The 26747-nt window shown below is 36.4% G+C and overlaps 1 protein-coding gene across 22 annotated transcripts in view; it reads right to left on the bottom strand.

The window, feature by feature from the left end:
* Positions 1-26747, bottom strand: part of CLASP2 (cytoplasmic linker associated protein 2) — a 164019-nt gene that overhangs the window by 43876 nt on the left and 93396 nt on the right. For 7 of the 22 annotated variants that reach the window (XM_046658508.1, XM_046658527.1, XM_046658583.1 and 4 more), the window contains 7 exons: positions 19676-19699; positions 17774-17791; positions 15553-15654; positions 15372-15398; positions 9211-9381; positions 8673-8780; positions 213-319 (listed from right to left, as the gene is read on the bottom strand). In XM_046658508.1, coding sequence (XP_046514464.1) covers positions 213-319; positions 8673-8780; positions 9211-9381; positions 15372-15398; positions 15553-15654; positions 17774-17791; positions 19676-19699 — 557 coding nt within the window. The remainder of the gene's footprint in view (positions 1-212; positions 320-8672; positions 8781-9210; positions 9382-15371; positions 15399-15552; positions 15655-17773; positions 17792-19675; positions 19700-26747) is intronic. The other 15 variants (XM_046658536.1, XM_046658698.1, XM_046658636.1 and 12 more) reach the window with 3 other exon arrangements.

Below are 26747 nucleotides of genomic sequence, written 5' to 3'. Positions count from 1 at the left end.
AATTACTATTGGCCCTGGCTTAAAATCTGACCAATTAATGAAGATCAAGAATTAACTATGCTGCTCTGCTTTTTACATTGCCTACACTTGATCTTCCTAGATTTAATCCACAAGAATTTTCCCATCTCCTTTCCCACACTGGTGGACTGGCTTACTCATGCATTAATGTCATAATTGGAACATCTATAACATAAGGAAACGGATAAGAGTACCAAGGCATCTGCTACCGCCTCCTCCACATCGGAACCTGTGTTCAGGACTCGCATGGCACTGACAGAAGATGATAGTCGGCTCGACTGGCTGATCCCATACCCTGGACCTAATTCATCAGAAGGAAAACAGCTTTGAGAGTCGTAAATGTTAACAGCATCAGGGTGGAAACTTTAAGATCCTTAAGGGGAGAAAAAAAAAACCAATGGGGCAAAGCATTTTAAAAGCAATACTGTATTTACTGGGTTTTAGTTTTTGGTCAAATAAAAGGGTAAAGGCTTAAAATTACTCACAATGTGTGGAAAATAAATTTAAAGAATAGTAGCTACAATACATTTATGATCAGAAGATAGAAGAATGGCTGGCTGACTAAGGGCTTGCAAGTCTATCGCCCTATAATTAATTCAGTTCTATCAGTCAGGCAAATCTCATCCACATGGCTGAGTCCAGAACAAAGATCGATCCTCAAACCAGTAACGATTAAGGAGCTCAGTGAAGCCACACCAGGAATTTGCAAGGGAAAAACCCTCTAATTATTCTCTCTTCTCCTTCAAGATAGGTTGATTTCATTCTATAACTAAGACATATTTGATATTTGTTAAGCACTTACTGTGTGCCCAACATTCTGAGGTACGTAAAGACAAACCAGAGATGAATTCTCTCCCTCAATTACTTTCTATACCATCGTTTACAATTAAAACACTTCATCCACCATTTTGGTTTTTTTTTTTTTAAAACATATATACAAAGATGAAGTACAGAACTGAGAACATAAAACAACTCTATATTTAAAAATAACATAACTTAGGTTACACAAAAGAAGAATGTCCATCTGCCAGGGAGAAAAATGCTCAAATAAGGTTGCTAAAGGAGAACAAGTTACTTGGGGGAAAACAAAAAAATCACAAATGATTTATTGTCCAACAAATTAAATGTAAATGAATCAATTTTAAAACAAATATTATTCAATGGAAACTGAAAAGGACAAAAACTTGAGATGAATGCACAGATGACAGTGAAAATGTACTCATCCTTCACCTGAGGCCCCATACACATCGGGGGCGTAGAGGGCACCAGTAGATCTGGAATGGTGTCTGGAGGCTGGAATAACAGGACCATACAAACCTCATCTATTACCACAGAAACAAGGAATAGTGGCAGCACTATAGTCAGGCAAGGAGAGTTAGTTAACACTGGTATTACTATTAATTGCTAAGGATCAGAATATTGCCAAATAGGGCAACTGAATATTAGCATTGCAACATTATCCTTGACACACAACAGATCTTACACCTAAGGGGACAGACATAAGCCCACAGGAGACAAAAAAGCAAGTATTCAAATGGAAGGAAATGTCAAAAGTACAAGTATGGAACAAAAAAATGAACATTGTAGTTTAAAAAAAAAAACCACTATGGTAACTAGTAACCAATAATAATCCTATCTTCTCTAACCCTGAACCCAGTGGGGCAGTTATAATTATTCCATTTTATAGATGGGTAAACTACAGCATAGAGAGAAGTTAATTAATTGATCAAAGCCACATACTAGTAAGTGATGCACCTCAGTATCTGAATTCTTTCAAGGACTTTGCTCTTAAACAATACACATACCATCTTCACATTGTTCAAAAGATAACATACCTCACTTATGTTAACATAAACATTTTCCATAATGGTTCATAGAATATAAGGTCTGCATACAGTAGCAGATTATTTAAATATCGAAGCACATTTGAACAGCAAAAAAAAGAATGTTAATAATTTAATCAAAAAACCTGGAAATGTGTGACGTATTTCCCTATATTTATATATCTCTCTAAATTTAGCATATTTTAAATTTTAGATCTCAAAACCCCGATTTTCATAACACCATAAAGTCAATCTTTTACTTACATACAGAAACAAAAAAGCCAGGTAAAATTCATTTTAATATTTAATGAATATATTATTCATTTTCAAAGTTACTCTTCTTCAGATATATTAGAACAGTTGAAACACTTTTATTACATGAATCACTCTTTCCTTTGCCACAAAGAAATGAATGAGAAAATAATCAAAAAGATTGAGAAAAAGGATTAAGAGAATGCTGCATAGATGTTTCATCAGACCCTGAAAGGTGATTGGTATCATTAGTAAAACACACTAATATACAGTTAGTTTTAATTTTACCCATTACACATAATATATAAAATGGTGAGAAAGAGTTGAACCAACATGGAAATGCCTAATGGATGAAAATCTTTGAAAAACTTTATGGAATCAACAGTTATCTGCAGCTGAAAATAGCAGGTAAGAAGCACCACTTACATGCTTGTAATAATATAAGCCTTTAAATCTTGGTTCCAGAAATAAATGGAAACTAAGGGTCCATGTTCCAGAGAAGTTCAGCTTTGCTCAGCTCTTATTTATTTCCAATGCTTTAGGGCTCTCACACTGGCCCTGTCTACAAGTGAATGGATGGCAAGGTATGGGACTCATCTGCTAAATGCCAATATTCAAGTCAGAGGGGACAAAAGGATTCACCAGATAAACAAATAAAAGGATATGAGAATGCAGGCAAATATAGCGGAAAATGGGAATGGGGAGGATAACCTAATCTCTGGGAATGCTATTCTTCATTCCTGTGTACCAAAGAGGGCCAATCTGCTACCTTTACTACACAGTATCCATATATAAATGAAAGGGCTATAAAAACGAATTCTTCTAACATTATATGATTAAAAGGTTTAATTATCTTTAACCCAAGTAGGATATTTCATTAGACTCAGGAAAACTGCTTTCTTTAATAATAAAATTTAGATGATTTAAATTGTCAAATGGAGGTTTTGAGATGAATCTAGAAAATTAATGGCTAGACAACATAACCTCTTTAAAAATAGACATAATAACAATGTTTATTTTTCAGATAATAGTTGGTTATAAATTTCCTCCAATCTCTATTATACAGGTTTAAAAGGTGTAGAAACATTTTGGTTTCTTCTTTTTCTTTTTAAAGATTGGCACCTGAGCTAACAACTGTTACCAATCTTTTTTTTTTTTTTTTTTCCTGCCTTTTCTCTCCAAAGACCCCTGGTACATAGTTGTATATTTTAGTTGTGGGTCTTTCTAGTTGTGGCATATTGGATGCTGCCTCAGCGTGGCCTGATGAGTGGTGCCATGTCCACACCCAGGATCCGAACTGGAGAAACCCTGGGCCACCGAAGTGGAGCAAGAGAACTTAACCACTCGGCCATGGGGCCAGCCCCTGGTTTCTTCTTGATGTCTCACATTTTCTAATAATTCCACAGTATTAGCATTATACAAATGCAGGTATAATACCACTAAAAAAAATCTAAGATCATTGTTACTAAAGCATAATGAACTATTTCTAGGTAAGCAATTAGAGCTTCAGAGGGAAGGAGAGGGGGAGGAGGAGGAAGAGGAGTAGTGGCAAGAGTGGTGGCAGTGACAATGACCATGATAATCAACTGCTCACTGTGTACCAAGCACTGTTCTGAGGGACTTTTTCATGTATTCTCTCATTTATAGCATCTGCAAAACAATCCTAGAAAGCACATGCTATTATTATCTTAGTTTTATAGATGAGGATACCCAGGCATAGAAAAGTTATAGAGCTGGGGTAGGCCATCCGACCCTAGAACACAAGCTCTTAAACTACCACACACCCACTCTACTTCCTTCAATTCTTCAAGGGGGCATGCTTATTTTATATAAAGGCAGGACTTACTTCATTTTTTAAACATATATATATGAGGATGTATCATGTACGTATGTGCATGTGCATACACACATACACAGACACTCGACAGACTAAGACTACTGTATATGAACTAAAAATATCTCTGGCAAAGTATAGAAAGGGAAACTCTTTGGTACCTGGAACTGGAACATAAACAACAAGGGTTGAGGATATCCCTGTCTGTGTTCCTAGCTCAATGGGTTTTCTAGATCAGTCTAATGATATATTTGACCCAAATGCCCCACAGAAGAAGAAATTAATCTCTAGAAATTCTACACTAACATGTCTATTGAAGAAAACAATAATTCTAATAAATGATGAGAACTATGTTTTACTTAAGTGTCACAAAGTCTGAAGAGGAACTACCTAAGTATTGTAGTAATCTACATTTTATGGAATTAAAAGGAAAAATCTGACACGGCTATAGGTATGTACAAATAAAGTGCTAGTTAAAATGCTGAAGGACCATTCAAAAATTCTAAAGATTTTCAATGTTAAAAATTCTGCCTCTCCAATTATTCTAAAATACTAGAGGTTAAGAAAAAGATCATTTAATATTTTATAATTGAGGTAAATACAGTATTATAGTAAAGTTCATAGTACAATCTCTATAATCAGGGACAGAGAGGTTTTACAGCAGTGACATAACATGAATTAGCTAATAAATGGGAAAAAAACTATAAAATACTATAAAAATGTTAATCTCTCTCATTTTACATTTCTATGGTATCTGCTGTAATTTCTCTTTCATTTCTAATTTTATTTATCTGAGCCTTGTCTCTTTTTTTCTTAGTATGTCTGGCTAAGGGTTTGTCAATTTTGTTTATCTTCTAAAGAACCAGCTCTTTGTTTCATTGATCTTTCCTAGTGTTTTTTTGTTCCAATTATTTCTGCTCTAAATTTTATTTTTTCCCTCCTCCTGCTGGCTTTGGGCTTTGTTTGTTCTTCTTTTTCTTGTTCTGTTAGGTGTAGCTAAAGATTGCTGATTTGGGACTTTTCTCGTTTGTTAACGTGGGCCTGTATTGCTATGCATTTCCCTCTTAGGACTGCTTTTGCTGTATCCAGTATGAGTTGGTATGGTGTATTTTCATTTTCATTTGTCTCCAGATATTTTTTGATTTCTCCTTTAATCTCTTCAATGATCCACTGGTTGTTCAATAGCATGTTGCTTAGTCTCTACATATTTGTCGTTTTTCCAGCTTTTTTATCGTACTTGATTTCTAGTTTCATAGCATTATGGTCAGAAAAGATGTTTGATATGATTTCAATCTTCTTAAATTTATTGAGGCTTGCCCTGTTTCCCAACACATGGTCTATCCTTGAGAATGTTCCATGTACACTTGAGAAGAACGCGTATTCTGCTGTTTTTGGATGGAGTGTTCTATATATATCTATTAAGTCCCATCTGGTCTAGCTCTTCACTTAAATGCACCATTTCCTTGATTAACTTTCTGTCTGGATGATCTATCTACTGATGTAAATGGGGTGTTAAGGTACCCTACTATTATTGTGTGTATCTCCTTTTAGGTTTGTTAATAGTTGCTTTACATACTTCGGTGCTCCTGCGTTGGGTGCATAGTTATTTATAAGTGTTATGTCTTCTTGGTGGAGTGTCCCTTTTATCATTATATGAAGTCCCTCTTTGTCTCTCATTATCTGTTTTATCTTGAAGTTTACTTTGTCTAATATAAGTACAGAAACACCTGCTTTCTTTTGTTTGCCATTAGCTTGGAGTATCATCTTCCATCCCTTTACTCTGAGCCTGTGTTTATCTTTAGAGCTGAGATATGTTTCCTGAAGGCAGCATATTGTTGCCTCTTGTTCTTTAATCCAGCCTGCCACTCTGTGTCTTTTGACTGGAGAATTCAACCCATTTACATTTAGAGTGATTATTGATATCTGAGGGCTTAATCTTGCCATTTTATCACTCATTTTCCAGTTCTTCTGCATTTCCCTTGTTTCTCGTCCCACGTATTTCAGACAACCAATTCAGTCTGGTAGTTCTCTATGATGGTTTTCTCAGCATTTATCATTTGTGTCTCTGTTCTGATTATTTGTTTAGTGGTTACTGTGAGGTTTGTATAAAACAACCTCGTAGATGAGATAGTCAATTTTCTGATAGCCTCTTATTTTCTTAGACTAAGTTGACTACATCCTTTTACTCTTCCCCTTCTAAGTTATTATTGTCACAACTTATCTGAACTTATGTTGCAAGTATGTGATTAAAATGGCGACATTAAATTTATTTTTTTTATTTTTTATTTTTTTAAATTTTTTTATTTTATTATTATTATTTTTTTCTTTTCTCTCCCCAAAGCCCCCCGGTACATAGTTGTATATTCTTCGTTGTGGGTCCTTCTAGTTGTGGCATGTGGGATGCTGCCTCAGCGTGGTTTGATGAGCGGTGCCATGTCCGCGCCCAGGATTCGAACTGACGAAACACTGGGCCGCCTGCAGCGGAGCGCGTGAACTTAACCACTCGGCCACGGGGCCAGCCCCCATTAAATTTATTTTTGATGTTTTCCTTCCTGTTATCTTTAATGTTGTAATTAAGTGTTTGCTAACCTGTTCTGGTAGTGAGCTGCAATTTTCTGATTTTGTGTACCTATTTATCTCCTTGCTCAAGGCTTTGTAACCCCCCCTTTTTTTTTCAGGTATGAGGGCCTTCTTGAGCATTTCTTATGTGTGTGTGTGTGTGGGGGGGGGGGGGTCCTGTGGTGATGAACTCCCTTAGCTTTTGTTTATCTGGGGAAGTTTTTATTTCTCCATCATATCTGAAGGATATTTTCGCTAGAGTATTCTTGGCTGAAAGTTTTTGTCTTTCAGAATTTTGCATATTTCATTCCACTCTCTCCTAAATTGTAAGGTTTCTGCTGAGAAACCTGCTGAAAGCCTGACAGGGTTGCTTTCCAAGTTATTTTCTTCTGCCTTGTTGCCCTTAGCATTTTTTCTTTGTTACTGACTTTTGCCAGCTTTACTATGATATGCCTTTGAGAAGGTCCTTTTACAGTGATATAGTTAGGAGTTCTATTAGCTTCTTTCACTTATATCTCCAGTTCCTTCCCCAGGTTTAGGAAGTTCTCAGCTATCATTTCTTTGAACAAGCTTTCTGCTCCATTCTCCCTCTCTCCTCCCTCTTGAATACCTATAATCCTTATGTTGCATTTCCTAATTGAGTCAGGTATTTCTTGGAGAATTTCTCCATTTCCTTTTAGTCTTAGTTCTCTCTCCTCCACCTGAAGTGTGTCTATGTTTCTATCCTCCAGACTGCTAATTCTCTCCTCCATAATATAAGCTCTGTTATTTAGGGAGTCCACATTTTGCTTTACTCATCCATTGTGTTTTTAATCCCTAACATGTATGATTGGTTTTTCTTTATAGTTGTCAATCTCTTTTGTGAAGAATTCCCTCTGTTCATTAATCTTGTTCTGATTTCCTTGAACTGTCTATGTGTATCTTCTTGCAACTCATTGAGTTTTTTTAAGATAGCTATTTTGGATTCACTGCCACTTAGATTATAAATTTCTGTGCTTTCAGGATTGATTTCTGGGTGCTTGTCATTTTCCTTCTGGTCTGGAGTATTAATATATTTCTTCATATTGTCTGATGGTATGGATTTGTGCCTCCTCATAGTGATAGTATCTGGTTGCAGCTTCCACCTGCCGCCACTGAGTGGGGATCAAGAGCTACGTATTCTGAGCCCACTGTGGCTCAATCATTCTCAGCTGCTGCTTTTCTATCATATGTGCGGACACTCTGGCTGACTGACTGAGCTGGAGTGCTGGGTGGGGGGAGGGGTGCTCTCTTTCACCTGCACGATCAGGGAGGCTTTCTTGCTCTGCCCTTGCTATCTGCTCTCCTGGTGTGATGGCTTGATGAAGACACACCTGCAGCAGCTTAGCCACTTCTGTGTGGGGCTTCCCCATAGGCTATGAGGGAACTTGGAGAGTGAAGGTGTTCCCATGGAGTACTGCGGCATCCCCCTCCTCTCAGAGCCTTGTGTGGTCTGGTGCCCTGGGTTGCTCCTGTTGGGGGAGGGAGAAGAGATCCTCTTACCTCCTACCACTTCCTCCAGGGGGTCCAGCACTTCCACCTTCAGATGTATGGCTGCGTGGGTCTCTCAGATGTCTTTTGTGTTGTGTGAATGTCCTCTGTTGCTTTATGAGTGTCCTTTTCATTGTATCTTAAGAGGGAGAGTCTAAGGGAAGAGCTCACTCTGCCATCATGCTGATGTCACTCTATGTCTCTCACTTTAATAAGTTGTTCATACATTATTTTGTAGTACTCTTTCTAGTAAACTAAGTTAAATATCTAAGTTGAAATGTCAATATTTCTTCTGAAAGGACAAAAGTATTTATTTTACCCAACTAAATAGTCCATATTTCACTTGAGAGTAAATATTTAAACATTTTTAAATTTTAGAGCCTTACTTGTTTAAAAAAAGTGAGTTTAATATTTTGTAGTTTAAATCTGTGTGATATTTACTTGATTAGGAAGACAATTTGTTTATACAACGTTTAACTTGCTCATTTAAGACAAGTAAATGTCAAAGGAATTTCCCCAAAATATAATTTTCTTCTGACTCTTTCCTCAAAAAGACCAAAAAGAAATAGGGGCAAAGCCACAGTCAGTAAAGAAGCTAAATCCAAGGTACTTGAAATTATCAGATGGTAATAACACAAGGGGAAAGCAATGCATCTCACACCTGCCCAAATACTTACCAAGGGGCTGAAAAGAGCGAACAGGACTTGTATCTCTGCTGCTCTCCCGACTGGCTTCCCGGCTGCACCCTTGACTCACACTTGGTCGAGGAATACGACTGCTTCGGGCTGGTAGGAAGCAACAGCAGCATAACAAGGGAGAAAACAGAAGGCAGAACTTGCATTTTTGACATTTTGGTTTATTTTTTTTCTTAAAAATTGATCGATAACAAGTTTTTATATAAAGTTGAGAAGAAATTACTCTTGATGAAGCATTACCAGGTAGACAGTTAAATTTCTTAGTTACAGATCTCTATGTTGAGATTAGAAGGGTCAAATAGTATTTTACTAAAATAAAGAGGCTGCAAATAAAAAGGAAACTAAAATATAAATGAATTATACTTTCAAGGTAAGATATCTAGTTTAATTTATAACCTACATTTTAACTGCCTTGAATTTTGCTTTTTTCTTTTAAGTGCCTAACTGAAGTCTTCAATGCTATCAAAGCCTGAAACACATAAGAAATAAAAGGTCTCAAGTCTCACATAGAAAATCTTACCCACTGAGAGCCTAGATGGACTAGCCTCTCTGCTACAGCCCTGGCTCCGTGGTATCTTGCTTCTCTTCTGTGCTGAGGCTGAATTGACCAGGACTCTTTGAACACCAGAGCTCACAGTAGAGAGGGCTGTTGTGGTCAGAACTCTTCCTGGAGACCCAGACCGGCTGCCAGCTGAACACCAAACACATATACAAATGTTAAGATATGAACTCCAAGAGAACTTGCTGAAAGGATAAAAATTCAAGAAACATATCTGAGAAAACTGTGATAGTATGGTAAGTTCTAAGTTCAAAGGAAATGGATTGAGGAAGATTTATTTATGATCATAACCTAGAAAAAACATGGTATACTATATACTAGGACTGAATGGTAAATCGCATAAAATATATTTTGAGTTTTTGCAGGTATAAGATGCTATGTTTAACAAGGACAACACTATTATGATTTTCATAACACAAATAGTATAAAATATTTCCAAAGAAATAACTTATCTGACAATACATTTCATATGACTAAAGCTACATATTAAAAAGGAAAAAAATTAATGGTTCTATTACTGCTATTATTTTTTTTTAAGAATATAATAATGAAAATGTGCTTCATGTTAAAACAGTTTGCCTGCTGGATTGCCTATGAATGGATATAACAAAGTTATCTACCTTGCTACTGTGTACATTTAAAAATTTTTACAAAATTAAATTTTAAATGTTTACAAAATTGGGCCAGCTGAAAAAGAAGCTTGCGTTTTGCTATTTGCCTTCAAACAGGATCAAAAAGGGATCTTGGGTAGCCACATCTGGGATGTGGCTGTAGAAGGGCTGAGGGTAGAACAGGACTAACAGGCAATGTCAAAGAAGTCACACCCTTTTCAAACTGGTGGTTTTCAGTATTGCAAGGCAGAGGACATATGGTCAGGGAGACAGAGAGGGAGTTGGACAAAATCTCAGAGATTGGGGCAAGGGTTATAAAAAAGCTAAGAAATCTGGATTTTTTGCTTTTTTTTTTTCCTGCTTTATCTCCCCAAATCCCCCCGGTACATAGGTGTATATCTTAGTTGCAGGTCATTCTAGTTGTGGCATGTGGGACAACACCTCAACGTGGCCTGACGAGCAGTGCCATGTCTGTGCCTAGGATCCAAACTGGCGAAACCCTGGGCTGCCGCAGCACAGCGCGCGAACTTAACCACTTGGCCATGGGGTCAGCCCCTAACAAACCTGGTTTTAAACTAGAATTCCACAGGTTAACTTTTAAGGCGATGAGTTCCTTGTCAACCAAAACATTTTATGCATGCATTGAATGGGAAAATGAACTGGATAACTCCAAGATATAATGTAACTCTAGATTTTGACTGGTAGCATATAGAAAAATCAAACTTGCACTTAAATCTTCATGAAAGCAACTTTCCGCCTTTGGTGGCCACCAGTTCTCTCCTGTTTTTTTTGCTAAGGAAGATTCCTGGGAGCTAACATCCATTGCCAATCTTCCTTTTTGTTTTCCTTTTTCATGTGAGCCAGTGCCACAGCACGGCTGCTAAGAGACAAGTGGTATGGTTCCATGTCCGCAAACTGAACCTGGGCCGCTGAAGTGGAGCATGTCGAATTTAACCACTAGGCCACCGAGGCTGGTCCAGGGCACTACTTCTCTTAACCAATAAGGCAGTCACTCCTCACCTTGTATAATCTTACCCAATCATGCTTTATTTTCACAGAACAAAGATGAAAGATTCAAATGTCAATAGGAACAGGAGGGGGTGTCAATGAGGAAGGAGGGCTGAGTGTGAGGCAGGGAGCAGTGACTTTTTAGTTCCAGCCAGCTCTGTCTTGAGGTAATACCGGCCAGGTTTTTGGATTTTTAAAAAAGTGAAAGCTTTGAAATTTCCTGATTTTTATCATGTTGTGTACACCAAGTAATACATGAATAGTCGCAGGCCGGATGTGGTCGATGGGCTGCTGATCTGTGACCCTTGCCATAGTTCTCTTGACATGGTCTTACTGAATACAATTTAAAAACTCACGATTAATTCCTAAACTTACCAGCACATAAAATGAAACTTATCTTCCATTGGCTATACCAATACTGTAAAACATAGTGTTTCTAATGAAATTAAAAATTCACTATTTATGTAGAAGGAATTCTAAATTATTATAGGGAAATTAATCAAGTCGACTTTAAAATGATGGCTCATTTGAACTGTTTCATGATGTTTCAGGTGAAGAATCTTCAAATCAGGTTTGTTTCAGTTATAACCTTAAGGATACTCACAAGGCACCTATTTTCTCCATGCAATGTCTAAACTAAACATACACACCAAAACACCCAAACACCCAACATGCCACAAACTCACAATGCAAGATAAGCAAATGGACTATTTTATGGGAACACTTGCAACAATATAAAAAGTATAAATAATGAACTGAACACATATGATATTCTCTTAAACTAATATAAATTTAGGAGGTGGAGGTGTTGATAGGAGACTGGAGAATTCCTTGAAATGTGGGTCTATTCAGCAGAGAGAAAACATGCAGTACAGAAGCAGAGTAACCACTTCACTTATTCTAGATTTATTGAATTTATCAAAATTATGCAAGCTCACTCTCTATATACTTAAATTCACCCATGCCCTCTCCTAGAAAATAAAATTGGCAGTGGTCATTTTGCTTTAATCATTACCCTCTCTTCTCTAATGCCTTCGATCCCTACCAACAATGTGATAATTCCAGTGCCTACGACTCATTTTGGAATTATTTATACTTAGAAGAAAATATCAAGGCTCTTTCCCCAGCAACGAACTACGAAGACTAATTATTTCTTCTAAGAAAACCATAGAGTTGATGAAAAAGGGCATAATATACCTAGAGAACAGCATGCCACTAGAAAATATTCTAATTTGCAAAACTTGAAATAGGATACCTAATTTCTGTTGCACTGTCTAATTTTCAAACTACTGTTCTATAGTTTTTAAAACTAGATATTTTCAAGGCATTACTAAAGCTCCTTTGCTTTTGAATGTTTATACCCGTGGGATCAACTTGGATAATTTAAAAAAACTCAGGGTTTTGGTAATAAAATAAAGACAGGCCAAAGAAAAATCATAACTGGCAATTTTTGCCCCCCTATGGCTACAAAATGATGGACTTTCATATGTTAAGAATTTCTGCTGAATAGAACCCATTCTTGATAATGAAAATAGGTGATCAAACAATAGATGCACACATACAGTGTATAGATTCTTACCACCAATGGTATTAGCAGATTGTGATCCTGAACAAGTGTAAAGGCAGAATTAGGGTAAGGGTTATAATCCATGAAGAGGGAAGGAGCAGATTTAAAATGGATGGCAGATGGAAATAAGAAAGCTTTAGTCAGTTCTTAGAAAATAAAAATTCCTAAGGCAAAAAAAGCAAACTTTAAAAAAAATCCCAAAACCATAGATGTCTGTAACAAAAGCAGTACATTTAGTAGTTTTTACAGCTGATAAACTGAAATCAGACACTCATGTATAAAGCAGATGAAATGAAGTTGCAAAAGTAAACGTAAACTCTTCAGCTTTTCTTCTACTGATAGCCTGAAATCTAAATAATTAAATGTTTAAGTTTTTATTATTTAAACATTTAATTTAAAACTACAGGTAAGGGAGGACTACATCTTATAGCTGAAGAAAAGTTACATGAAAAAGCTACAAATTTTATCTTTCGTAGGATGCACAGGAAAAAAACAAACAGCAGGTGGGTGGGGTGAGGAGACAAAGTTTCTGACAGGCTGTACAATCATTTGTACACAACCAGTCACTACCAACAACAAAAGAAGACACAATCCTTACATAAAATATAAATCTGAAAGTCTCTCCATTGGGTCTGCTTTCATTTATTTTGGTTAGCCATTAGAACACACCTGCTTTGATCCCAGAGATTTTTTTTTTGCTAAATAGTGGTAGAAAAATATGGAAAAATCATGCAATCCCTAAAGAATTACTTTACAACAAAGTGAAGATTGAGATCACAGCAATATTTCTGTGCAAATATGTTGTAAAGAAACTTGCATCAAATTATATGGGTCCACAATATCTTTTTTCAAAAGAATTTAGAATGGAATAAACAGTCATTTAAATAAATAATCAAGCAAATAAATAAAAACCTCTCCAATATGATTTAAACCTAAGCGATTTTACAGTGGTTAAAGTCTTCTGATCTTAAAATCCTACTAAGTCTAAAAAGCCTATCATTATGTTTTCACTCCAGGAGAGGATTTGAGGTACTGTGGATTGGGTTTCAAAGTGAAAAACCAAACGTAAAAAAATTATTCTGCATTCCACTGAAGTGATCAGTAGTTAAAATATACCTAAAAGGGAGGTCCTTAAGTCATACAGAAAGCACTCTGAATCTTTGCCCTCAGCTCAGTCTTAGTATTACTTTAGGAGAGAACTAAGTAGAATATCTTGCATAAAATTAAGTTTTATCCTTAAGATAATAGTATGGACAGTTTCTGGTTGCTATCTTGATTTTCTTTATCCTTTAAATTTCCTAACTTTACCATTATTTATTTCTTTGTTTCCTGAAGGTCAGAAGAATAACAAAATACAGAAGTACAAACAGGAGTATAAAATTCAGTTGATATTAGACTAAGACTACCAGAAGGATAATTTTATCAGCTACAATATATAGTGCTTACACTGGGCCCAGGCACTGTCTTAAGTGTATTAAATGTACTACATCATTTAATCCTCACAACAATCCTATGAGATTATCCTCTCCATTTTACAGATGAATATACAGAAATATAGCAGCTTTAAATAATAACCCAGAAGAGCCATGATTCAAATCTAGGCAGTATGGCTCCAGAGTCTGTGACCTAAATCAATACTTCTCAGACTTCATTATAACATAAATCACTTGGTGATCTTGTGAAAGACTGAATTCAGTAGATCTGCGGTGGCATGAGATTGTTCACTTCTAACTGGCTCCCAGGTGATGCTGATGCTAGTCTGGGCACATATGTTTGGAGCAGCAAGGCTCTAAACAACTATCCTGCACTGCTAAAGATTAAGTTACTTTAAAAAATTACTCTAAAAGTACACAAGATCAGGGAAGATTGTGATATCTATTCTTAATTTGGTTGAGAGAAGAGCCCTTACTGAGAAGGCATTTGCCATTTTTCCTATTTGTAAATAATCCTCAATTTGCAAACCAATTTATTAAGCATTTCTGCTTATTTTTAGGACTATTGTTGGGTGCTCTCATCATTACTCTGCCTGGATCCTTTGACTTTGGAAAGAGGAAAAGAGGAGAATCTGCTAGGCAGGTCTTGTATAATCATCACTCTGGGTCCCTCCAAGCCCAGCTCTTTTCCCTAATTCCAAAATTCAGGAATTAAGTTAAAAAACAGACAAATAGGGCATCTATATCCTGAGGAATCATCTAAACAACAATGGAAAATAGTTAAATCTATGTCTTTCCAAAACAGCCAAGTATGTAGAATAACCCAAGAATTATTTCCCTAGAAAAAATTTCTGTTTTAGAGATAAATGCTAATGAAAATCTCTGGATAAAGAGGGAATGGGAACAAACTCTTTTAAATTAATAACGCCATAAATGTATGTGTTGCTATTCTGTAATATGTAGAAATGGATTACTCATTTTACCTAGACCTCAAAATTGTGTTTTAATAATTGTGCTTATGAGGAACTCAGCTTCCAAAGAAATGGGAAAAATATAAATCTCAAATTTAACAAGAAACATAGCAGAATCAGTCATTTCAATTTGTTTCCTCACTATGAATCAGTATACTCCTGCCAAAAATGCTAACCATATTGTAATAGATTTGGGGGAGAGTACAAAGATACCATATATCTGTCTTTGAATAGCATTAGCTAGATGCAACCAGATTTGATGCTAATATATGGCAATTATTTTGTCTCTAAAAAGCTCAACTTTCCACATTTGCATGTTTCTGAGTAGACTGTGAAAACCGTAATGCTAACAGATTTGCGTTATTTAAAATATCTTCATGCAAAAGTTTGTAAAGCAGATGAAATTTTTCTTTCTAGGTGGCAGATATCAATGATGCAGCCCTAATAACACACCAAAGACAAGACAACACCCACTCAAAAAAATTCCAAAACATGCACAACAACTGACCCAAAACATTGAAAAAAAAAATACCTTCATTTTTGTCAGGTGATGATGAACCTAAAGTACAGAACAAGAACTCAGTATGTGGCTTTTCTTTTTTGAAATTAGCTTTGTCTTTATCCACTGGTCAATCTCCTAATACAGTAATATACAAGCAACACGCTTACTCTAACATATTACAAATATAGGACAACTGATAGGTAATACATACGCTGTGACTGAGACACCATTTTTGTTCGACTTCTTCCTCTAGAATCTGTCTTGGCATTTCCCATGCCAGCGAATGGTGCTGAAAGTTTTGCTCTCACTCGGCCTAAGGAATAAATTATTCACATAATTAAAGACTTTTTTCTATGATAATATTTAGTAATGAGGGGAAAAAAATCTCACCATAATTTTCTAATTTGGTGTGTTTTTCAAGTATTGTTGAATCCTGTCATAATGTAACCATCACTTACAGGTTATATTTCTCTTAAAATTTTAAAAATATATACTGCTTTTTACATGTTGCACCATAAGCTAACTTTCTTTCAAGGGTAAAAATAAAGTCAAATTAAAAGATTTCCATTCTTAGTTTAATATTATTAGTCCAGTAGAGTTATAATTAAGATAATTACCATAGTCATGTCACTTGTTTCTTAATTGGTAGTGCCAATTCTAAAATTTCAGTTTCCATGAAATTTATTCTCAAATCTGGCCTATAGTTTTAAATTTAAGCTTAATCTTAGAAATAACAACCCAAATAATCCTTCTGACTGAAAATGTACTTCTAAAGGGATTTGCAAGAAGAGAATACTAGGTAAAATATTCAATCTTTTTATCCTATGCTAAACATTAGATTACTACAGATGTATTTGGACACCTTTACTATTCTTTCCCCCCAATCAACCTGTTACATTTATAAAATGATTTGAGGAAATACCTCGCTTTTCTCTTTTATCGCTGCCTCATCCCCCTCCACAAAACCAAGCCACAAACATCTAATTACCAGAGCTCTAGAACCAGAAGAGATAATGCTATCAAAGTGCTCAAGTAAACTGTTGTTAGTAAAAACAAAAATATATTACTAGCAGCACACTTACTAGGTGTTCTCAAGCAACAGTCTCAACCATTATCAAACAGAACCAATACTAACATAATCATAAAGAAGGGCTCAGAATCCTTTTTAGTTAAAAGGTACAATTCGTAGGGCAATCACAAACACTGGCGAGTGTGGTACACCTATATTAATTAGGAAAAAATACACTGAAGACTAAGGATAAATTACAAAATTAAAAAATGAGTGAGGGAAGATGATAGAGTGAATTAAGAACTAGGAATAAAACAGAAGCAAAACCAGAAGTATAGCTGGTAGAGGCCTAGCATTCTATCAACTTCTTTAAGGCCCCTAATAAGCCCATAGTTCAGGCCTTTCAACCTTTTACAGAGTCTGTTTAGAGTAGGACACAATGTCCTCCTGATTAAGAAGTAAAACAGAAAGATAAATTACTTTTGAAGTGGAGAATCTATCCAATATAAGCAAGAAATCAGGATAAGTTAAGTATTTTAATATTACTATTCTAAATTACAACTGTATTCTAAATTACAATTCTGGCCGCAGAGCCAGAAGCCATTTTCATAGAGTATTCCAATTTAAAACTTAGAATGCAAAAATATTTCGAATTTATCAGAGTAAATGTAAGACCAAAAACAAAGTTAAATCTACTTGGTTTTGTATCACAAGAAAATGTCATCCATGTAAAACTTAGAAGAAAAAAAACATGCTTCAAATCAGAGGTTTAATAAGATAGCCTTCAGGCAGGATAAATATAAAAATTGAATTTTTTTCCTTTCTACAAATCCAAAAGCAATAAATAATTACTTTTTTAAGGTAAACTGGTTTAGTAAAATAAAGTAGCACGGTTGGCAAGTTTTTTGTAACCTCAAATTCAAATCATATATGCAATTCCCCAGTAACTGATTCACAATCAAAGATACATTTAAAAGTTGACTAAATGCATTTAAACGTGGACAATATTTAAACTCCAATGATAAAGCAATGGCACATGCTCCCCTAAAGTATAAATGAACTGGCATAAACTAAAAAACAAAAACAGAAAAACAACGGAAAGGAATTAATGTCACTACTGGAAAAAAATGAAACTATGTACTAACTTTATACTAAATATTATTAAACATGTTAAGCAATTACATTTTCCCAGCATGAGATGATCCAAGAGACAAAGGAAAACTCCAGGATGAAGTAAAAAAACAAAAAAATCCACACATAGAACTAACACAACCAAACATAAAATGTAGAAGCTACCACAGCTAGCAAATTATATAGATTTGCAAAGAAATTAGCCTATTTTAGTTTTCAATATTTAATTCCTACTAATGAAAATATTAATGTAGGAGGTATTTGTGTTACTAACAAAATATATCATTCTTACCATCTTCAGATGCTGTTCCTAAATAAGAGAAATAAAACAATAAAATTTCAACAAATTCTGCCAATGCTGATGTTAAGACCTACTTCACGCCTCCCACCCAAAACTAAAATGAAAGGGTGAAGACGAAAAATATCTTCTAGTCTGATAGCCTTAAATTAACTTTTACAAGGTTCATTTTGAGAAAAAACAAAATTTGAAGTAATCTAATAACTCACAACACAAAGAAAGACAATTGAAAACGGCAAAATTCTATAACACTTTTATCTGCTATACTTCATACTTAAAATGTGAAATGGTGAGGAAAATTAGAGAAGTTAATCACTCAAGAAAGATGCAACTCTGTCATTACTCTCTTTGAAATGAAGATTTTTATAGATCTTTCCAGAGTATGAACACTTTCTGTGCATTTTCAAAATGTAGTCCATAAAAGAACTAGAAAAGCTAACTGACAAATACCGGAATCAAATCCGTGACCTAGGCCTCATTAACCCAGGATTTTCACCAAAGCATTACAAAGACCTGATGGATTGATCATCAGCAATTTACTCAACATTTATGTGTACTCCCTAAGATGTCAATGAACACTAGCTAAAATGACAAATGTCATAACTCTCTACTACTAAAGGGCAATAATCGATATATTTCTGTGTGTGTACAGAGATTTTTTTAAACATAGGACTGAATACCAGTGAGACTAGTACATCACGTAACATAGGTGATTCCTCAAACAGGCTGATGTTTCTGACCCAAACAAGAAAATATTTTGATCTGGAAAGTAAGAAAAATTTGTTTTTAAAGGATCCAGAATCTCAGTGTTAGAAGTGATATTAAAGGATTTGAAATATACAAACTATCTCTTGGTGGGCTTTCATTTCATTCAATAATTTTTGAAAGTTATAAAATACATTAAACAAACAGAGAAGTACAGAGACTAACATACATAACACTCATGTACATAACCTAAGATTAAATAAATGTTCCATTTCATTAGAATGGAAGAAATAGCAATTTCAGAGTTTATGCAGTAATTGACAGAAAAACATACAGTTCTCCATTTTTCCTAGATCTCATACTGTGACTTACAGGTTTAGTATCTTCTCATATGTTTTTAAAAAAAGCTCAAGTTCCACCACGCTGAGGCAGCATCCCACATGCCACAGCTAGAAGGACCCACAACAAAGAATATACAACTATGTACTGGGGGCTTTGGGGCGAAAAAGGAAAAAAAAATAATAAAATCTTTAAAAAAAAAGCTCAAGTTCCTAGATAACATTATGGCATCTGAAGTGAAGGGAAAGTGTGGGTAATATACTGTCTAGTATCAGACAAAAAGTACCATACAGATAAAAAATACCACATTGAACCAAGCACTACAGATAAACTATAATCATTTGAATACCAAAATCGAAAAGGCAAAGCTTAAAGTTCAGTTTTGGTTAAATGTTAGTTTGAAACTCACTTTTAAAAAGACAGCATCTGTAACTTGCATTTCATTTTCATAAATAACGACATGAATCTGTAAAATGTCATTTGTCTCTCTTTGTATCAGAGTTAATAAACTAAACAGTTGAATTAAATCACTCATGAGACTCCTTTCCATTCTTCTAAATCTAATATTTCAGAGAAAGATGTAAGAAATCAATAATATTTCTAAGAGCTCATGAAAAAGTTTTAAGATAACTGATTTAACTTACAACAAACAGTATATTAGTATTTGAGTGGACTGGGAAACCCAAAAATGGATACGTCTAACCCAAAATTCAACAAGAGAATTATGTAGCCGTTTTCACAATGCTGCTAAATAAGCAGTCTATTTTCAGAAATTAAGAGAATAAACAAAAATATTATATAGAATCCAAGAGGCATAAAAATCTTTAGTAGTATATTTATAAAAGTTCTTACCATCCATCTTGTCAGAAGTATCCTCTTTGATGAAAGAGCAAGCAAAGAACAGAGGAAAACTTAGTATATTAGAAAAAAATGATTTTATAATCCCTAGAAAACATTATTTTTAAGAAGACAGAATTCAAGCACAGACATATATAAAAGGCTTGCTTTCAACTAAAACATACTAGATTAAACAAGATGAGGCTCCTATGTGAAATAGACTACAGAAAAAACCCCCCCAAAATCAGGACAGATGATGAGTCTGATTTTCACTATCCTAGAGAGAGAAATCAGTACAGCCCATGTCCCAAGCTTGGAGCCTTGCCATCATCAGGCAAACCCTCTGCTTTGGTCTGCTGAGTTTCTCCTTATCAAAGAGTCACCTCGCCTTATTTCTTTTCCTCTACAGCCTATAGCACACCCCTCAGATTCTACTCTTTAGTTCTCTCGTCATTATCTTCTGTCTAGTGCCTTGTTGCTTCCCCATCCCATCCTTTCTCAGAACTTTCAATCCCTATAAAACCTCAAATCTAGATAAATCTCAATTTTTCTACTCTAATAGAGAAAATTACAAAACTATGAAATCATGCATACTGGCACTACTGGGAAGTGGGGTAATTATCAGGCTTGGCCTTTAGTGCCTCTGCAGGAAAGTATAAACATACCAGGCTTGATGCTGCTCTTAATGAGGGCCTACTTACGGGGCTGGCTCTTGGCTGGCCTTTGGGAACTTAGTTTTGGATGCTCCCTATGTCAATGATAAGGTTATTCTGTGTGTGTGTGTGTGTGTGTGTGTGTGTGTGTGTGTGCGCGCGCGCACGCGTGCGTGTGCGCATGCAGGGGGGTGGGGGCAGGGAATGGTACTGACCTCTGCTATATCAATTTGCCCAGATTGTTTGTGCAAACAATGTGATTTATGGTGAACATCTGCTTTCTTTTCGGAAGTATGGAATTCTGGTAATTGTGGCTGGTTGTGTGCCAGGGTGGCTACATAACTACCTCCATTCCACCCTCACCCTGGACTCTGAGTCTCAAGTGAGCTTCCGTGGACAGAAACACCATGTACACGTTCCTGCATTACATTGCTGGAGGAGGGAGCACATTCTGTGCAGCCCCTCATTCTCATCTCTGGGAGTGAGAACTTTGAAAGCCTGTCCCTAGACTCCTGCAGACTACCTGATGAAACTTTTTCCCTTGCTGATCCTGCTTGTGTCCTTTTGCTATGATAAACCTCAGCCATGAGTACAGTTGCCTCTGAGTTCTGTGAGTCCTTCTGGCCAGGTCTCCAAATGTATGGGTGGTCAGGAAGCCCAGAAGAGTGCCTTACCTCTTATGCCCCCTCCACAGCTATTCTAAACCTCAATCCACCTCTCGGTCACCCTGCTTTTTATTAGCACACGATCCTGACTCTGACTCCTCAGGCAGGAAGTCACAACAACCCCCCGGATGACATTCTTCTTAATCCCCCCAAAATATATTTGAATCTATTTCCTTCTTCATTTCCTTCCCTTCTACCTCAATGAAACTGGTGACCCTTCCACATCCAAGGCTAACTCTCCAGCTATGCTCTATATATCCCATTCCTCATGCCTTTCCTAGGAACTCTGCCCATAAATTATCTCCTCTCATCCTTGCATTTTTAACTTTTCCTTCTCTACTGACTCAACCACCTTAGCATACAAATGTATTTAACTCCTCCAATCTTAAAAAACAAAAAGTTCCTTAACTTTTAACTACAAATAATTCCTACATTGTTCTTTTACCTCTTTTCTTGACCATCAAGTATAGGAATAATTTATACAAATTCTCCTAAGTTCTTCCTCAATCAACTGAAATCTGGCTTTGACTGTCCACATGATACCACTGAAACCATTTAGATTCTTTTCCATTTAAACAATTCCACAAACCCAGTTTTTGAGAACAAATATTCGTAATTCATAAATATGCATATCAAAGTTTCCTTAACACAAATTGCTATTTGCCATCACATCAAGCTTCCTCTTCAGGATAAAAAGGGTAAACTTCAAAGTACTCATTATATTCCTGTTGCCCAAGGATTTAGTACTTTAGTGGAGGAAAAAACCCAGCGGCAACTGCTTTAAGGAATGTACTGAGTTTAATATTGAAAGATTACAGTAAGAACAACTCTCTAATAACTTCCAAATGTAATCTCAGGCATAGTTCTCTCTCCTGAGTTCTGTACCACTGTATCTCAATGCATCACTATACCAGCCTGCCTCCCGAACAGCCCCAGTTTGATGTCTCACAGGAACTTCAAACTCAAAATGCATAAAAGTCAACAAGCTTTTAGCTGCTCATCCTTTAGCAACCTACCAACAGGCTAAGAGACTCTTTGAGTATAGAAGTACATATCTTTGCATCTCTGGCAAACAGCAGGGTACCTCGCAAAAACGAAGTGCTCATTAAGTGTTTACTGGAAAATAATGGAAAACTCTCCCTGATCCATAAGTGTTCCACCATGATAAGCAAGGCTCAAAGTAGAAGAAAACAGAGAGAACACCAGTCACATGTGTGTAATAAAGCTGAGAGAGAGAGAGAGGAAGAGATAGAAAGAAAGATCAAGAAAGACAGATATATAGAGAGAAACAGAAAAAGAAACAGAAATAGAGAGAGAGAGAATAAGAAAATTCATTATCTAAGCCCTGGAAAGAGCCACAGGCAAGTAGTTCCTTGTCCTTGAGGGTAAACCTGGGCCAGATGAAGAGAAAAGACGACACCTTTCTCTTTTGTAATGAAGCAAACATGCAATTCAAACTTTACAGAACCTAAAGAAACAAATTAAGTCAATCTCATGGTACTACTGTAAGCTTTCTTCTGAAAAAAACATTGTTGCAAATTGGCTCTCTAGTTCACATGAAAACATTTCAAATACAATATTTGTTTCTGGTAATGAAAATAACATATTAAATATAATGTTTTTATTTTTAAGACTCATGATAAGTTTTTGTTTTCTAGTCTTTTCCTGACTTATAAAAAGTTAAGATACAATTCATGTACGACAAAATTCACCGTTTTTATAGTACACAATTCAGTGTTTTTAATATATTCACAATGCAGCACAACCCTCACCACTATCTAATTACAGAACATTTACATCACTCCAAGAAAGAAATCCTGTACCCATTAGGAGTCACTCCCTATTTCCCCGACTCCCAGCCCTTAGCAACAACTAATTTACTTTCTGTTTCTGTGGATTTACCTATTTTAGGCATTTTGTATAAATGAAATCAACTAATATGTGGCTGTCTGTGTCTGACTTGATAATGTTTTCAACATTTATCCATCTTATAGGATACATTAGCACTTCATTTTTATGTGATATACTCCTCTTCATGGCTGAATAATATTCCACTCTATTGTATGGAAACACCTATTTAACCGGTTATTCACTAGCTGGACATTTGGGTTGTTTCCACTTTTTGGCTATCATGGAAAATGCTGCCATGAACATGGATGTACACGTTTTATAAGAACATGTTTCGGGGTCAGCCCGGTGGCGCAGCGCTTAAGTTCACACGTTCCACTTCTCGGCAGCCTGGGTTCACCAGTTCAGATCCTGGGTGTGGATGTGGCACTACCTGGCAAAAGCCATGCTGTGGTAGGCATCCCATGTATAAAGCAGAGGAAGATGAACATGGATGTTAGCTCAGGGCCAGTCTTCCTCAGCAAAAAGAGGAGGATTGGCAGTAGTTAGCCCAGGGCTAATCTTCCTCAAAAAAAAAAAAAAAGAGAACATGTTTCATGTCTTGGGTGTACAGCCAGGAGTGGAACTGCTGAGTCACATGGTAACTCTATGCTTAACTTTTTTTCTTTCCTGAGGAAGATTAGCCCTGAGCTAACATCTGTTGCCAATCTTCCTCTTTTTATTGCTTAAGGAAGATTAGCCCTGAGTAAACATCTGTGACAATCTTCATCCACTTTATATGTGGGCTGCTGCCTCACCACGGCTGATGAGTGGTGTAGGTCCGCGCCTGGGATCTAAACCTGCAAACCTGGGCTGCCAAAGCAAAGTGCGCTGAACTTAACCACTGTGCCACAGGGTCAGGCCCTATGTTTAACTATTTGAGAAATTGCCAAACTGTTTCTATAGTGGATCCGCTATTTTACATTCCCACCAGCAGTGTTCAAAGGTTCTCATTTCTTCACATCCTTGCCAGGTTTGTTACTGTCCATCTTTTTGGTAACAGCCATCCTAATGGGTATGAAATTATATCTCACTGTGCTGACTTGCACTTCCCTAATGATTAATGATGTTGAGCACCATTTCAGGTCCTTACTGACAATCTGCATATTGTTTTCAGATAAATGTCTATTCAAATCCTTTGCCCATTTCTAAACCGAACTGTCTTTTTCTTACTGAGTCGTACGAGTTCTTCATGTATTTGGGATATAAGTCTCTAATCATATTACGTGATTTGCAAATGTTTCTTCTCATTCTGTGTGCTGTCTTTTCACTTTCTTGATGGTGCCCTTTGAAGCATAAAAGTTTTCTATTTTGATGAAGTCCAATTTATCTATCTTTTCTTTGGTTGCTTGTGTGTTTGGTGTACTATCTAAGAAAACATTGCCTAATCCAAGGTCATGAAAATTTACATCTATGTTTTCCTCTAGGAGTTCTAGAGTTTTAGCTCTGTTTTTTTCTGAGCAAATTTTTTTTTACTAGTAAATTTTTTTTAGATATGGTGAGGTAGGGGTCCAAATTCATTTCTTGGGATGTGGCTATCTAGTTGTTCCAGTACCATTTGTTGAAAAGACATATGGGTTTACTTATGGACTCTCAATTCTATTACATTGATCTATATGTCTATCCTTATGCTAGTACCACAGAGACTCGATTACTGTAGCCTGCAAGTAAGTTTTAAAATTGGGAACCGTTGAGTCCACCAACTTTGTTCTTCTTTTTCAAGACTGTTTCATCTACTTGGGATCCCTGACATTTTCAAAAGGATTTTAGGATCAGCTTGTCAATTTCTATAAAAAGGCAGCAGGACTTTTTTTGTGTGTGTGTGAGGAAGATTGGCCGTGAGCTAACACCTGCTGCCAATCTTCCTCTTTTTGCTCGAGGAAGATTATGCCCAAGCTAGTATCTGTGCTGATCTTCCTCCACTTTCATATGAGGGATGCTGCCACAGCATGGCTTGATGAGCGGTGTGTATGTCCCCACCCAGGATCCGAACCTGTGAACACTGGGCAGCCAAAGCAGAGCATGTGAACTCAACCACTACTCCACCAGGCTGGCTCCACAGCTGGACTTTTGATACGGATGCACTGAATCTGTAGGTCAATGTGCCATCTTAACAATATTAAGCCTTTAAAGAACCTGGATATCTTTCTATTTAGATCTTTTAAAAATGTGTTGCAGTTTTCAGTGTACAGTGTAAAATTAAAAAGAAAAAATATATCTATCTATATATATATATATGTGTCTCTGCCCAGTTCCTGGCACAGAGCTCCAAAAACTTCTGTAATTTCCTGAGTGATAAGAGCACCAAGAGTATTTTTTGTTCTAATATTTGGTCTTTGACTCAGGAATCTGCACAGAGCTCCTAAATCCCTTGAAATTTCCTGGGAGATAGGAACATCCTTTGTTCTAATGAGGTGATTCCTGGTGGGCTCCTGGACAGTTTCAGGATGGGGACTGGTTACCAGAAAGATGAAGCCAGGATTAGAAACTTGGAATTTTCACCCCACCCTCCATCCTCTGGAAAGAAGAGAGGGGCTGGAGATTGAGTTAATGTTTGATCATGCCTCTGTGATGAAGCCTCCATAAAAACCCCTGAAGTACAAGGTTCAGAGAGTTTCTGGGTTGGTGAACACATCCACCAGGAGGCTGCAAGGAGGGTGGTGCACTCCAATTCCATGGGGATAGAAGCTCTTGTGTTTGGGACCCTTCTGGACCTCGCTGCATGTATCGCTTCATCTGGCTATTCATTCATATCCTTTAATATCCTTTGTAATAAACCAGTAATCTACTAAGTAGACTGTTTTCCTGAGTTCTGTGAGCTGCTCTGCCAAATTTATCGAACCCGAGGAGGGGTTCACGGGAACCTTTGATTTAGCCAGTTGATCAGAAGCACAGGTAACAACCTGAACTTGCAAATGATGTCTGAAGTGGGAGTTGGGGGGACAGTCTTATGGGACTGAGTCCTTAACCTGTGAGGTCTCTGCTAACTATGATTAATATCAGAAGTGAACTGAATTGCAGGACACCCCGTTGATGGAGAAGAATTGCTTGGTATGGAAAACCCACACATTTGGTGTCAAGAGTATTATGAGTATGAAAGTAAAGGAGAAACAAAGAAATGGTTTTTCCTAGAAAAGTCTTACACTTCTTTTGCTATATTGATTCCCAAGTATTTTATTCTTTTTGATGCTATTGTAATTGGAATTGTAGTCTTTCATTTTTAGATTATTCACTGCTAGCATGTGGAAATACAATTGATTTTTGTATACTGATCCTGTATTCTACAACCTTGCTGAACTAAATATTAATCGCTACTAGTTTTTTGTGGATTTCTTAGGATTTTCTACATTTAAGGTCATGTTTTCTGCAAATAAAGATAGTTTTACCTATTCTCCAATCTGAATACCTTTTATTTCTTTTTCTTGCCTAACTGACCTGGCTAGAACTTTCATAATAACGTTTAAATGGCAAGCTGTTCTGAGTAGCGTGATGAAATCTCCCGCTATCCCACTCCAGATGTGAATAATCCTTTTGTCTAGCGTATTCACACTGAATACACTACCTGCCCATTAGTCACTTAGCCATCTTAGTTATCAGATCTACTCTTGCTATACCGCAGTGCTTGTGTTCAAATAACCCTTATTTTACGTAATAATGGCCCCAAAGTGCAAGAGTAGTGATGCTGGCAACTCAAATATTCTGAAGAGAAGCTGCAAAGTGCTTCCCTTAAGTGAAAAGGTGAACGTACTCCACTTAATAAGGAAAGAAAAAAAATCGTATGCTGAGGTTGCTAAGATCTACAGTAACTTTTATTATAGTATATTGTTATATTTGTTCTATTTTATTAATAGTTATTGTTGTTCATCTCTTACTGTGCCTAAT

This window comes from Equus quagga, chromosome 1 (genome assembly GCF_021613505.1).
Source record: "Equus quagga isolate Etosha38 chromosome 1, UCLA_HA_Equagga_1.0, whole genome shotgun sequence".
In the NCBI taxonomy this organism is placed as follows: domain Eukaryota; kingdom Metazoa; phylum Chordata; class Mammalia; order Perissodactyla; family Equidae; genus Equus; species Equus quagga.
The sequence above is the reverse complement of the archived record's forward strand: the minus strand, read 5'-3'. Positions and strand labels throughout refer to the sequence as shown.